This window comes from Phoca vitulina, unplaced genomic scaffold, assembly GCF_004348235.1.
Source record: "Phoca vitulina isolate PV1807 unplaced genomic scaffold, GSC_HSeal_1.0 scaffold25, whole genome shotgun sequence".
Taxonomy (NCBI): domain Eukaryota; kingdom Metazoa; phylum Chordata; class Mammalia; order Carnivora; family Phocidae; genus Phoca; species Phoca vitulina.
Window position 1 is genome coordinate 7,165,527 of NW_022589728.1, and position 14,468 is coordinate 7,179,994.

At 38.5% G+C, this 14,468-nt stretch overlaps 1 protein-coding gene across 1 annotated transcript; it reads left to right on the plus strand.

Annotated features, from left to right (window-relative positions):
• Positions 1-5,169: 5,169 nt before the first annotated feature.
• Positions 5,170-11,245, plus strand: MRPL15 (mitochondrial ribosomal protein L15). The gene is made up of 5 exons (XM_032421958.1): positions 5,170-5,345; positions 6,358-6,512; positions 7,106-7,271; positions 9,867-9,990; positions 10,446-11,245. Exons 1-5 carry the CDS (start codon positions 5,238-5,240, stop codon positions 10,781-10,783), a joined length of 891 nt encoding a protein of 296 aa, XP_032277849.1. The 5' UTR covers positions 5,170-5,237; the 3' UTR covers positions 10,784-11,245.
• The last annotated feature ends 3,223 nt before the right edge of the window (positions 11,246-14,468 follow it).

Consider the following 14,468-nt stretch of genomic DNA (forward strand, 5'->3'; position numbering starts at 1 on the left):
AGTATTTCAAGGACAAAGTGGTCAACTGCCTTGAATGCTTCTAAGCACTCATTTTTTTAAAAAAAAATATTTATTTATTTGAGAGAGAGAGAAGAAACACAAGCAGGAGGAGAAGAGGGAGAGGAAGAGAGAATCTCATGCAGACTCCGCCTGACTCGGGACTAGATCCTGGGACCCTGAGATCATGACCTGAGCCGAAACCAATAGTTGGGTGCTTAAAACAACTGCGCCACCCAGGCGCCACAGCACTCATTTAAGAGAACAGAGAATTTCCATTTTTTTCAGTGTTATTGAGGTATAATTGATATATAGAGGATGTATGCAATGATAGGAAGGATTTTAAATTTAGCAGCGGGATGTGGAAAAATGCCTTACCTCATGACTTCTTTTTTTGAAGTAGAAGTGAAAATCATTGGCTGAGAAAGAAGGTACAAAATAGTCATTGTGGAGAGTGAAAAAGTAAGTTTTCTAGAACACTGGAATAAGATGACCAATTTGGGGTCTGTGATCTTGAATTTAAAGAAAGCCTGTCAACCTGAAAGCCAGTTCTTTGTGGCCCTGAAAGAGAGAAATACTGAAATTGCTCTAGAGAGAGAGCAAGTACAGTAATTGTGGCTTCTTGTTTATATCCATGACAATGTTAAAGGAAATATATGGCTAAAAGAAGTTATAAGTAGAGGGGGCAAAAAGGTGTGAGAGGTTAGATGTGTCAGTATCTTCATCTTACATAGAGTGAGAAGCTACTGTATACTTTTGATAGTTGAAAATTCAAGAAATAGATATTTAAGTACACACATTATTTAAATTACACATTTACTGGGGCACCTGGGTGGCACAGTCGGTTAAGTGTCCAACTCTTGGTTTCCGCTCAGGTCATGATTTCAGGGTCCTGGGATCAAGCCCCGAATCAGGCTCCACACTCAGCGTGGAGTCTGCTTGAGAGTCTCTCTCTCTGCCCCTCCCGCTCGTGCTCGCTCTCTTTCTCTCTAATAAATGAAATCTTTTTTTTTTTTTTTTAAGATTTTATTCATTTATCTGACAGAGAGGACACAGCAAGAGAGGGAACACAAGCAGGGGGAGTGGGAGAGGGAGAAGCAGTCTTCCCGCTGAGCCAGGACCCCGGGATCATGACCTGAGCCAAAGGCAGACGCCCAACAACCAAGCCACCTAGGCACCACTCTAATAAATAAAATCTTTAAAAAGAGGGGCGCCTGGGTGGCTCAGTCGTTAAGCGTCTGCCTTCGGCTCAGGTCATGATCCCAGCATCCTGGGATCGAGCCCCGCATCAGGCTCCCTGCTCCCCGGGAAGCCTGCTTCTCCCTCTCCCACTCCCCCTGCTTGTGTTCCCTCTCTGGCTGTCTTTCTCTCTGTCAAATAAATAAAACCTTTAAAAAAAAAAAAAAAAAAAAGAATTACACATTTACCATGAGAGCACTGAAATACTAGAAAGTAGTTTAAATGATCTAAATCTTCATCTATCTTAAAGACAGGTGAATATACAATGTCAAAAATTGATCAATTAATGATAGAGATATTTTAAATTATAAATATGGAGGCAATCACCAGATGAAATAAAAACAGAAAGTTAAAAGTGATTGCCTATGGTTTTTCATTAGAGACTCTACTATTTGATTTTTCTCATAACAAATGTATGCCTTACTATACTTTAATAAAATTAAAACAAAAACTATTCAAGTGTGAATGAAGATCTATGTCTGGACCAACCTTTGATAAAAGTAGGTAGGTTTATCAAAGTGACATTTTTTTTTTTTTTAAGATTTTATTTATTTATTTGAGAGAGAGAGAATGAGAGACAGATAGCAAGAGAGGGAAGAGGGTCAGAGGGAGAAGCAGACCCCCCCGCTGAGCGAGGAGCCCGATGTGGGACTCGATCCCGGGACTCCAGGATCATGACCTGAGCCGAAGGCAGTCGCTTAACCAACTGAGCCACCCAGGCACCCCTCAAAGTGACATTTTTTTCTATCCCCTTCCCATGCCCTCTTCTTATCCCTCTGGGTACTGTTTCCTCCCAATATCAAAGGGATATACTGCTCTCCTGCCCTGACTTCCTCCCCTCTTCACTAAGGAAAATCTCGTCTCCAGTTGTTTTCCGGTTCTCAACTTTGGTAAACACAAAATAAGCCTATTCTTGGGCTCATTCTAAAAATGACTTGTTCATGGCTCATGGTACAAATCAGTAATAATCTAATAACTAAATTCTTTTCCTCCTGTTTCCATCCCTGCCAAAATATTCTTTAATGTGTGATTTCATTTAGGAAGAGAGTTTTATGTGCATGTTTTTATTTTGTTGCTTTTTAATCTCAGAAACAAAGGTAAGTTAAGTGGATCAAACTCTTCACTTCATAGTATATTACATTATGGTTCATATAAAGTACCTTGCATGATGAATTTATCCCATTTTATTTTCACCCCCTACTCTTATTCTCTACTCACTTGGAGAATTTTCATTTTAAATGAGTTCAAAGGCATTAATCTGTATTGGACTGTTAAAAGCACTTGGATAAGTGGGGGGAAGATTATTTAGAAGTGTGGGAAAAAGCCCTTCCCAAGGGATTTCAAATTATACCATCTTTACAGGGTTCATTTCATTCTTTTTATATAATGATTCAGTAGTCATTATTAACCCAGGCTGGAATCAGGATAGTTATTGAGATGTTTTCTTATTACAAGGTCTACTTAAAGATATAAACAGGGTATAGTGTAATATCCCAATCATGCAGGTGCTTAACAAACTATAGAAATGATTCCTGAAAGTATAGTCTTGCAGGTGCTTAACAAATGTTCTCATGCAATAATGATGCTGTAAAACTTATATAGGCTTGAGGTAAGGATGAATGACTTATTTAATACACAACCTTAATTTATGTTTTTTACAACACAGATGATACTCATCAAATTGACAGTTTTATATGCTTCATCAACATGTTGGATATGGGATAAACAGGTAGCCTACAATTAATGACAATTATTTCCACTACCAACTGATGCCTAATAATAACATTATGTAACCTACACAATGAAGAACATCTACTTCCAAGAAATGCAGCACATTGTTTTATGTTTCCTGTATCTCATTTATTCAATAAAAGTTTTTGTCTGATTAAAAAATGCTATTAGTATTAACACTCACCCAGAAATTCATTACTTAATGCAAGCAATGATTTTCTAGGTAGAGAAAAAAATTGTGATTAGGGCATGTTGTGCAACATATTTTTCAATTTTCTTCCCAGAAGTATATGAAATTTCTAGCAAAAAATGATGAAATATATTGAATTGAAACCCTTAAAGTCAGGAACTAGCTTTATTTTTTTTTCTGTATTTTCTTTTGTACCTCCATATAGAGTCTGTACTGTGTATTGTTTTATAGTCATATTTGTATTTTTCTTTAAATTTATTTTCATTTAAAAAAAGATTTTATTTTTTTGAGAGAGAGAATGAGCAGGGGAGGGGAAGGTGGAGGGGAAGAGGGAGAGGGAAAAGTAGACTCCCTGCTGAGCAGGGAGCCTACCTGAGGCTCAATCCCAGGACCCTGGGATTATGACCTGAGCAGAAGGAAGAGGTTTAACCAACTGAGCTACCCCGGTGCTCCTTTACCTTTTAAAAAATACTCAATTTGGGGGCGCCTGGCTGGCTTAGTCGGTGGAGCCAGCAACTCTTGATCTCAGGATTGTGGATTCAAGCCCCATGTTCAGTGTAGAGATTACTTACAAATAAAATCTTTACAAAAATACTCAATTTTGTTAAGTTTCCTCTCCTAGATTTAAAAAAACCTGGGAGCAAGATCCTATTTGACTTCATCTATGTATATTTCTTAGTAACAAGTTAGTGACTTGCTCATAAATATTGCTTAAAGGAATAAATGCACCTTCTTTCTTTTATATTTGATTTAAAATAACTTCAAAAAGGTTTAGTCAAACATAGTAGGAACCTCAAAAAGTTTATTTCTCACCTTCACTATTTGTATCACTAACAGGAATCAGGAAGAAGCAAGACAGTGAAATGTAAAAAGAATAAAAGAAAGAAAAAGGAATATGGTCTTCTATATTATACTCCCTTAAGGCAAAAATAGGGAAGCTGATATTTTTTGAGTGAAAATAATGGTATGTGTTTTGTGCTGTAGATATTCAATTTTATATTTAAAAAAATACTACTTTGTAAGGCAGTATAAGTGAATCCTGGCTCTGCAGTTTGTTGTCAGACCTTGGTCCAACTACTTGACTTTGCCGAGCCTTACCTTCTCGGACTGTAAAAAATACAAACAGCTACCTCTAGGACTGATGGTTTAGAGAAATCTAATCAGGTTGACTCAACGCGTCTGACATATACAGAGCGCCCATAGGCGCTAACATTATTAAGTGAACTAAGTGTAGTTATCTCAGTGGTTCCAGCAAAGCAATAGCTGTAGATACACAGGGAAGAGAACGCATAGTTTTGAGTCTTTTTCACAGGTTGGTATTAGCCAGGCATTTTCTTTTTTTAAAGATTTATTTATTCGAGAGAGAGAAAGGACTCGCGCTCAAGCGGGAGAAGGGGCAGAGGGAGAGAGAAAATCAAGCAGACACCCCGCTAAGCACGGAGCCCAAGGTGGGGTGGGGGGCGGTGCTCATGCCAGGACCCGGATTTCGTGACCTGAGCCAAAACCACCAGTCCCGTGCTCCACCTACAGAGCCACCCAGGCGCCCCCAGCCAGGCATTTAAAAAGCTGGACCCTGGGTATTATTTTCGTATCTCATGGCGTGTAATTAAACGAAGCTCAAAACAAATGGTTTAGCGCTCACGTTATTTTATTCCGGGCTCTCCGTGGAGCTCAGAGAACACACTACCTCATAAGGACTGCAAGACCCCAGGACAAAACATGTCAGGCCAAACGCTGACTCAGATTCCCTACCGCCAGCGTTTTCCCAATGCGTGCTTTCACGAAGCGGGAGAAAACGTTGTACGTTCAGAGACGGGGTCAACGCACGACCTCTAACTATGCTCACATCCCCAGTGAACTAAAGACAAGAGAAAAATGTTGAGCTACACCGAGACAACAATGTAGAAAAATTTCCGACGCTATCGGGTTACTCCCGGACACAAGCGCGCCCCGCGACAGAAAGTTCAGCAGTTCCTGCGGTACGACAGGGCCGGTGCCGCGGCCGTAAAGCAGCGCCGCGAGACCACGTGGGCTCTGAGGCCACTCCCGGCGCCCTTGGAGGGTCTTGGTTCTGCGGGTAATGACCGGTCCCGTGCAGGGCGGTGGGGCAAGGGCTCTGGACCTGCTCCGGACCCTGCCCCGTGTGAGCTTGGCCAACCTAAAGCCGAATCCAGGCTCCAGGAAACTGGTAAATAGCTGGTGGCGGTGCGGGGAAACGCTGGGGGATGGGGCGATGGAAGCGGCCATTCACTCCCCGTCGTTTTCGGGGACACCTTTTTCCAGAAGGGTGTTGGGATGAACTAGGGTTGCCGAGCCCTTGTTCTCCTTAACTGCACGGAGGAGAGTCTTCCCATATGGTCCCGATTTTTAGTAAGTTTTATATCTTAAAGCATAATTATGTTAGGGCGGAGGAGTGAAGTCACAGAAACTACAAAATGATAGTCTCAGTGAAAATTGTATTTAAAATGAAGCACTTTCTCAGTATTTTTATTTTCGTGGGAAAGATTTTAATTGATTATGATAGATGTCTCCTCTGCAAATCACTGAATACAGCTAGAAAAGCTGTTGATATACTGTCCTATTACTTATTTATCTAATTTTTGAAAGATTTTATTTTTAAGTAATCTCTACACCCATTGTGGGGGCTCTAATTTACAACCCTGAGATCAGGAGTCGCTTACTTGGCCCACTGAACCAGCCAGGCACGGGGATATACTGTCATTTTAAGAAATCAGTTCCTTGTTTTCAAGAAGTGAGAGGAAGTTAATTTAAGAAAAATACTTTCTTTACAAATTAATGTATTTACAAATTTGTAAATGTCTTTACAAATTAATGCATAACGCTAATGTATTTACAATTCCAAAATAAATGTTCCGGAATATGGTATAAACCTTGTTTGTTGGGGATGTTTGATTCTAGGATTTTTTTTCAATTCCAGTCCATCACAGAATCCACTTTGTCTTTGAAACACAGCTTGGACTTCACATTTAGAAGAATTCACTACATCTTCAGAGGCAAAGATGCTAATTTAAGAGTGTTTGGGGGTTAGAGCAACTAGAACAGTGCTTGACATATAGCAGTGTTAGCCAGTACTGGTTGGTTGGATAAATGAATGGCATCACAAAAAATATACAGCGAAAAGATGAAATATAATTTTAAAAAAATGCACCTGCAGATCATAAAACTCTCTTCTGTCCTAGGAAAGACGACGAAGAGGTCGGAGAAGAGGTAGAAAATGTGGCCGAGGCCATAAAGGAGAGCGTCAGAGAGGAACCCGGCCCAGACTGGGCTTTGAGGGAGGCCAGACTCCATTTTACATTCGAATCCCAAAATACGGGTTTAATGAAGGTCATAGGTAAGGTTGCTTTGCTTTCTAAAGTAAAAATCTCTAATTTTCACTGACAGTCACCTAAAAAAGTAGCGTGGTAGAAATTTGAATTCACTCTGAAGCAAACTTTTGTTGCTGCTTCTCTGAAACATTTTTGGTAATGAAATTTAGGCTGGATTAGTAGGGAAAAAAGCCCAGACTTTGTACTCATACCTGCAAATGGAGATAATAATGCCTGCTCCTATGGTTGGTTAGAGGCTGAGCAATAATATATATGAAAATCTGGACAATTCTAGTCACTTAGTAAAGGAAAACTATCTTGTTACTTTGAGCTCCATTAATGCATCATTTAAATAAAGGGTTACATTTTTGACATATTTGTTTAAGTGAGTGAAGTAAATGCTTAGAGAGGCAAATTATTTTAATGAAATGAAGTACTAGTTTTGTTTCATTAGCAAAAGTCAAGCAATATTATGTTTCTGTTGTACTCAGGAGAGTTTTATTTTGTTAAGTCACCTAAATTGATGGAGGAAAATACAGGACAGAGCTTTGAGTTGATTTGAAGAATTTACAGGAAGATAAGCTTGACTGAGTTTTCCAATTATTACTTTGTTTTGTAGCTTCAGACGCCAGTATCAGCCTTTGAGTCTCAATAGATTGCAGTATCTTATTGATTTGGGTCGAGTGGATCCTACTCAACCTATTGACTTAACTCAGCTGGTCAATGGAAGAGGTGTGACCATCCAGCCACTTAAAAGGGATTATGGTGTCCAGCTGGTAGAGGAGGTAAGTCTGGACTACATTTTTTAGTGTTACATAGAAGGCTATATCTGAATTCCATATAATCAACACTCTGCCTTTGTAATTTTTATTTCTTTTGAGTTGTCATATAACTATTACATAGTGGCGATTAATTGTGTTATAGTCAGTTGTAGTTTGAGGAAGTTGGCATGCTGTATTGAGGGGCCTTTGTATCCTGGTTCTGGGGTGGTCTTCAGTGTATCCATTCATCTTGCTCCCTCACTCCCTTTGATACTCTGCTCCAATGTCTTATCAGGAAGATCTTTTTTGACATCCTTTTATAAAAGAATACTCACCGCCCCCCCGCCCCACCAACAGTCATACTCCTGTCTGCTTTAACCTGCCCAAAGTATTTTTCTTTGAATATATGAACACCTGACCTTTATTACCAAGTAGTGCATTTATTTTTTCACTCTCTCCTTCACTATAATGTAAGTTCTTTGAGGACAAGTACTTTGGTTCATTGCTATATTTTCAGTGTTGGAAGTATTGGCTCATGATAATTAGTTATGGAGAAAAGGAATGAATCAAATCCAATTCCAGTTGCAGCAAAGTTTTCTATTTATAGAAATTGGCCAAGAGTTTCATCAACAATTAAACTTGTTCATTAATACTTTTGTTTCTTGTCAGTAATACAGCTATGTAAGTAACTTAGTGTCCACTAGAGGGAAGCATGTGTTTATGGAAAAACCTTTTAGATTCCTTTAAAAAAGTGAACCTCATGGATAAAAGTTTTCCAAATAAAATGATTTGGAAAGAGAATACAAAATACACTTTCAAGTCTCAGTATTCTATTCTGGGTATATAAGGGAATACACATGTAAATTAATATGGAAAAATCTTTGACTTTATCAGCCAATAAATGGCACATTCCAACAGTTTTCAGGCATATGTCTATATTAAACAAGGAAAATAATCCTGAAAACTACACCAGGGCAACAGTTGAGTAAGTACAGTTAGTTACACATCATTTGTAGCTCTGTAAATTGGTTGACCTTTTCTGGATTTCAGATTTGTAATAAGTAATGGGTAGTAAGACTGTTTTAATCCTTCAGCACAAAATTACCAATTTTGGAATATATGTTTTTAAGGAATAATAAAATAAAAGAAACCTATCTGATACAAAGACATTCCTAAAAATGCTATTTATAATACTGAAAATGCTGGAACTAACTCTACTGCCCAAGAATAGGGAAATAGTTGGGCAATCTGGAATAGTAATTAAAATTCACAAATAATATGGCAAGACCTTATTGAGTCAAAGTTGCCATTGATTATAAAAATGTAGACCAGTTTCATAGATCGAAAAAATGTGAGAAAATGTGTCTTAGAATTGATGGAATATTTTTGAAATACATGAAAACTTAATAAAAGGAACTTGATTAGGAGCCAGCTTGTTTCAACCACACCAAAATAGCAGAAAAATTCTATCACTACAAAAAGAATGGTAATACCAGCATCTTTTAATTCAGAATCTGTTTTGAAATAAGAGTAAAATGTAGTACATCCTAATAAAAGTGACCAAAAACAGAACTTTAGAAAGTTCAGTTCTACATTTTTTAGTATTGACTATACTAGGGAAGAGTAGACTTATATTTTTGTCCTTTTAGAGGCTGTAATAAAATCAATAGTAAATGTAAAGTGAACCTCTGTTGTGCTCTTCTGCCTTTTTTCCTAGAGTGGGCTGATCCCTCCAAGGTCAGATTTTTTTTTTAAAACATTTTATTTTTAAGTAATCCCTATACCCAAAACAGGGCTCGAACTTACAACCCCAAGATCAAGAATCACATGCTCTACCGACTGAGCCAGCCAGGTGCCCCTGTTGTCAGATATTTTGTTCTCCCGAAGGTTCCAGCACATTTGTCCCTTGTTAACAATCTCTTGGTCTTTTGCTAACTTAAGGATAAGGAAGATAAGTTTTTTTCCATCTCAATATGGCAGAATGTTGTGTTTAAGAACACAGGTGCTGTGACTAGACTCCCTGGGTTAGAATCCTAGCTGTGTGAGGGGCACCTGGGTGGTGCAGTCTGTTAAGCCTCCTGACTCTTGGTTTTGGCTTGGGTCCTCCTGGTCTTGGGGTCGTGGGATTGAGCCCTGTGTGGGGCTTGGCTCTCAGTACAGAGTCTGCTCAAGACTCTCTCTTTAAAATAAATAAATAAATCTTAAAAAAAAAATCCTAGCTGTGTGATCTTGACAAGTTACTTAACTTCTCTGTGCTTTGGTGTCCCCATCTATGAAGTTGGCATAGCAGTAATTTTGTCATAGGGTTGTTAGGAGGATTAAACAGTCTATTAATGAAGTATTGGGGATGGATGCTTATATTGCTGTTTAATAAATATATAAAATGAAAATGTAGTCATCCCTGCTTACAGAGAATAAAATTGGTAAAACAAAGTGGCCTAAAAGCATAAAAAAAATTGCATGTTGTTTGATAGGACCTCAATGCAGAGGTATTTAGAGTTGGAATTACTGTTGCATTATAAGCATTTTGGAGGAGAAAATACAATGTAAAAAGGAAGCTTGCCATGACTACTTTTAGCCAAGCTATCTACAAACGGGCTTTGCTTTGACCTATTACAGGGTGCTGACACCTTTAAGGCAAAAGTTAATATTGAAGTACAGTTGGCTTCAGAACTAGCCATTGCTGCAATTGAAAAAAACGGTGGTGTTGTTACTACGGCCTTCTATGACCCAAGAAGTCTAGGTAAGATGTCCTACAGTCCCTTTCTTTTCCCTCTTTGTCTCCTACTGGCTGCCATATGAGGATTTTAAAAGTCCTCCTAGCTCTCTGACTTGGCAGTTTGGACGCGTCAGTTTTCTGTTTTAGGGCTTCCTGTTAGTGGTGTGACCTCTTGTAATATACCTCAGTCAGTATGTATAAGAAGGTTTTTTGTTTTTAAACATGGGGCTTACATATGATGTTACCTATGTTTAGAAATTCACTAATTATTGGTAACCCAGGGATAACTTGGATTTTCAAGATGCAAATTTTTGAAAATGAAGTGTATCCATTTGCTTACTTAAGATAAATATATTTAATAAAAAAAAGTTCTTGGATTGAAGTGCTCAGCTTGGGAGTATTTAAAAATTATTAATTAAAAGAAAATCATGTATATAGCTATTATTTGTATCTCTCTTTTTTATTTAAAATTTTTTCAGAAATTCTGTGTAAACCCGTTCCATTCTTTCTGCGTGGACAACCCATTCCAAAACGAATGCTTCCGCCTGAAGCACTGGTACCGTATTATACTGATGCAAAGAATCGTGGTTACCTGGCCGATCCTGCCAAATTTCCTGAAGCAAGACTTGAGCTTGCCAAGAAGTATGGCTATATTTTACCTGATATCACTAAAGATGAACTCTTCAAAATGCTTAGTACTCGAAAGGATCCAAGGCAGATTTTCTTTGGTCTTGCCCCTGGATGGGTGGTGAATATGGCAGATAAGAAAATCCTCAAACCTACAGATGAAAATCTCATCAAGTATTATAGCTCATGAATTCCCTTCCAGGAAAGCAGAGTTGTAAAAGAGTTCTGGAAGAAAACGGACTGAAACATGCTTATTTCTCATCATCTTGTCTTGATTTGTGATTCTCTTGATGTTAATTTTCCATGTAGCCCTATATCCATTTTTATCTAAAATTGAAATAAAAAATGGAATAAGCAAGGGCTGCATAGGGGAACTGAATCTGTGCGGGTTTTTTCTCAAAGAAACAGACTCCCTGGTTTTCTGCCAGAGGAAGATGGTAACTTTTAGGGTATTTCTTGTTCGTTTTCTCATGATCTTCTTGTCCAGGTCTTGTGTTATCATTGTTGCAAATCAGAATGAATATGCAGGTGGAATGGAATTGACTTTTTTTTAAAGATATTTATTTATTAGAATGAGAGCAAAAGAGATCACAGAGGGAGAGGGAGAAGCAGACTGGCCGCTGAGCAGGGAGCCCGATGTGGGGCTCGATCCCAGGACCCTGAGATCATGACCTGAGCTGAAGGCAGATGCTTAACTGACTGAGCCACCCAAGCGTCCCTGGAATGGGATTGATTGCTAAGCCTGCTCAGTCAAGGTTAAAGCAGTTACTAATGGTGGCCCATCTTAATAGCCTCAGGAAGCTCTGCTATCCAGTGTCAAGGTGGAAAGCCTTCAACTCTGGATTATTAAGATGTGGGGTTTGAGCTTAAGGTTTCAATACAGTAAATAAGTAGTACAGTATTTACTAGAAAAACAAGCAAAAATTCCAAGTGAATTCATTTTCTCAACTCATCTGATAAGAGTAGACAATGATAATTAAGCCATTAACCATCTTCTTGAAGAAGTGTTCTAATTCTGATATTTTACTTATTTCATAGATATTGGAGACCTTTGTTTTTCAGTCATTTTAAATGATTTTTGAAAAATTGTTCAGTGATTATATAAGCCATAAAAACAACTGGTAATGGGAAACTTTAACTCAGTTAATGTAAAAGGTTCAGCGGTCAGCTTATTTAGCTTTGCAAAGATGTGTTGTACCTGAACCATACAAAAGCTCACTTTATCCTGCTGCAATTAAATCTTGAATAATTCATGATAATTTTTCCACAGGAAAAATAAATTATTCCTGGCTGTTTATTTTCTTAAAATAAAAAATTTAAAAGCCTAAATGATGCAATATTTTATTTTGTTAACTTACCTGCCTTCTATATTGCTGATCTGAGATTGAATTTATAAAGTAATTTATGTACCAAGAGTATGTATATTTAAATTTCTATCCAGGATTATATAATTTGGCTTATTGAACCATTTCTTAATAAACCAGAACTTTTAAGAATCACTGTTAGGACCATCTTCTATGATAATCACATGTGAATTTCAAGGGACAGGCAAAAATTTTAAGAACTTTTTTATTTTTCAGATACTCCAAGTGAGCTGGGTTTTTAGGATTACTTTTGGCTCCATTGATAGGAACCACAAAGCACAGTGGCTTGAATGAGATAAAGGTTTTATTTTTTTCACTGAAGTGCTGAGACCTGTTCAGAGCTGATTGCTGGCTCTGCTCCACAATCTCAGAGCCTATGGCTTCTCCCTGTGTAGCTTTCCCATCCCTAGAGTGAGTTGTACACCTTCATGATCCAAATAGGGATCAATAAGAGCCAGCTTTTCCTAAGAAAGAGTCCTGATAGCTGCCACACAAAACTTCTGTAAACATCCCATTGGCCAGAACAATCTGTATTGGATACAGTTCTCTTCTGCAAGGGAGCCTGAACTTTTTACTTTGGTAGCTTATGTCCTTAGCTGAAAAATTCCTTTAGGATGGGTGACTAAGAGTGGATGTGTTGGACAACCAGCGGGGGGTTGACACCTGTTTTGGAATTGACCAAACTTCAACCCCAAGGTTAACAGACTTAGACAACATAAAACTCAGAATTCTTAAATTCTTTAATAGTATATTCACCATTCTGGAATGCTGAGTTCGGTAAGAAGTATTTAAAGTCAATAAGTTGATTAATTCATCAACCTTGGTAAGGACGATGTTTTCAAAGGAATGATGACAAAGCACCAGAAAGCGTCCAAGGAGTCATTTACTTTTTCTCTGTGCCTGCTTTTTCTAAACATTTTAACAATAAAGCTATCTTACACTTGCCATGTTAGGTATCTAAACAGTTATATTTGAATATAATGTATGGAGGAAGAGATGATAGGTTGCAAGGAAAGATAGCAAGGTACAAAAATTTCAAAAACACTTTTTCTGAGTATTTTCCATTAGGGTATTCAAACTTGTACCTTTATTCTTAAGCCATTTGAAATAGGGTCCATTAGAGGAGTCACTTTGCCTTTCTTAACTGTAAAATGCAATGACAATCTGTATAATCCAAGAGATGTGTAAAGTGGCCTCTAAGGTCTCTTTCAGCTCTAATGCCCTGATGATAAAGATGTTGCTTTGATGGGATGCCTGGGTGGCTCAGTTGGTTAAGCTGTTAAGTGTCTGCCTTTGGCTCAGGTCATAAACCCAGGGTCCTGTTGGGCTCCCTGTTCAGTGGGGAATCTGCTGCTCCCTTTCCCTCTGCTCCCCTCCCCTGCTTGTGCTCTCGCTCTCTCTCAAATAAATAAAATGTTTAAAAAAAAAAAATGAAATGAACTTCCCTAGGGGCGCCTGGGTGGCTCAGTCGGTTGGGTGTCTGACTTGATTTTGGCTCAGGGTCCTGAGATCGGCTCTATCTGGCTCCAGGCTCAGCGGGGAGTCTGCTTCTCTCCTCCCCGAACTCTCTCAAATAAATAAATACATAAATCTTAAAAAAAAAAAAAAAAGAAATGAACTTCCTTAAATTTAAACACATCCTGTTCTGTATCTGGGCATGAGGTATGGAAACAAAGCCAAGAGATACCATTTTTTGTGTACCAGAGTGTAGGGACATTGCTCTAGGTAAGTTGGTGCCTCAACTTATTTGTGCTGCTGGATGTTTTCCTTTTGTGATTCAGTTCACAACTGCCCTTTTGGAGGGGCTGGTATTGCTTCAACAGGAAAAGTTTGTAATTAGAAATAATTAGAAGTTAGTCATGTAAAGATGGATTCCCTGGGCAAAAGCACTCCAGTCTCAGAATGCACTTTTGAGGGCCCTTAGGTTCTCTTCTCCTTCCCCTCCCCGTCCGTGCACAATGACTAAGTCACCCTGAGTTAAAGATGGAAAAGGAGACAGGCAAACACAAGACTTGCTTAATTGTGGCTATGGCCTACAGGTGAAGGGAAATCGGGATAGAACGATAGAGGGAAGAATGAAAACAGGAAACAGATGTCTGATGATGTAATGCTTGGATAGTACTTATTCACTGAGCCTGCGCTTAGTCACAAACAGCTGTATCCTGATCTTAATATTATAACTGTGCAGATAATTCTCAGCCCAAACAGGCACGTTCCACAAAATCTGTTCAAGGCAATCTCTAAATTGCTGTATAGCAGGGAGACACAAGTTTATTTTAATTATGTAACAACGCTGGATTCCCAGGTCCTGTCTACTGCTGGTCATTTACAAGGATTATGAGGGCAAGAACACAGTGGCAGATGCTAGTAGCTTTATCTGGTTAAGATCACATCACTTGGAAATCTTAAGTAGAAAAGCAAGAAGCCTTGCGTCTAGATTGAAGTCCTTACCTGGTGTGTGGCTTCAGCCTGTTTTCAGTATATAGGATGGCCTATTTGCACGCAAGACTA

What these genes read in the sequence shown, in the direction of transcription:
- MRPL15 (XM_032421958.1), top strand. Translation starts at nt 5,238, where the DNA reads ATGACCGGTCCCGTGCAGGGCGGTGGGGCAAGGGCTCTGGACCTGCTC. An exon ending in GGGTTTAATGAAGGTCATAG is followed by an intron (nt 6,513 to 7,105) that starts GTAAGGTTGCTT and finishes TTTGTTTTGTAG; the next exon opens with CTTCAGACGCCAGTATCAGC. An exon ending in GTGTCCAGCTGGTAGAGGAG is followed by an intron (nt 7,272 to 9,866) that starts GTAAGTCTGGAC and finishes GACCTATTACAG; the next exon opens with GGTGCTGACACCTTTAAGGC.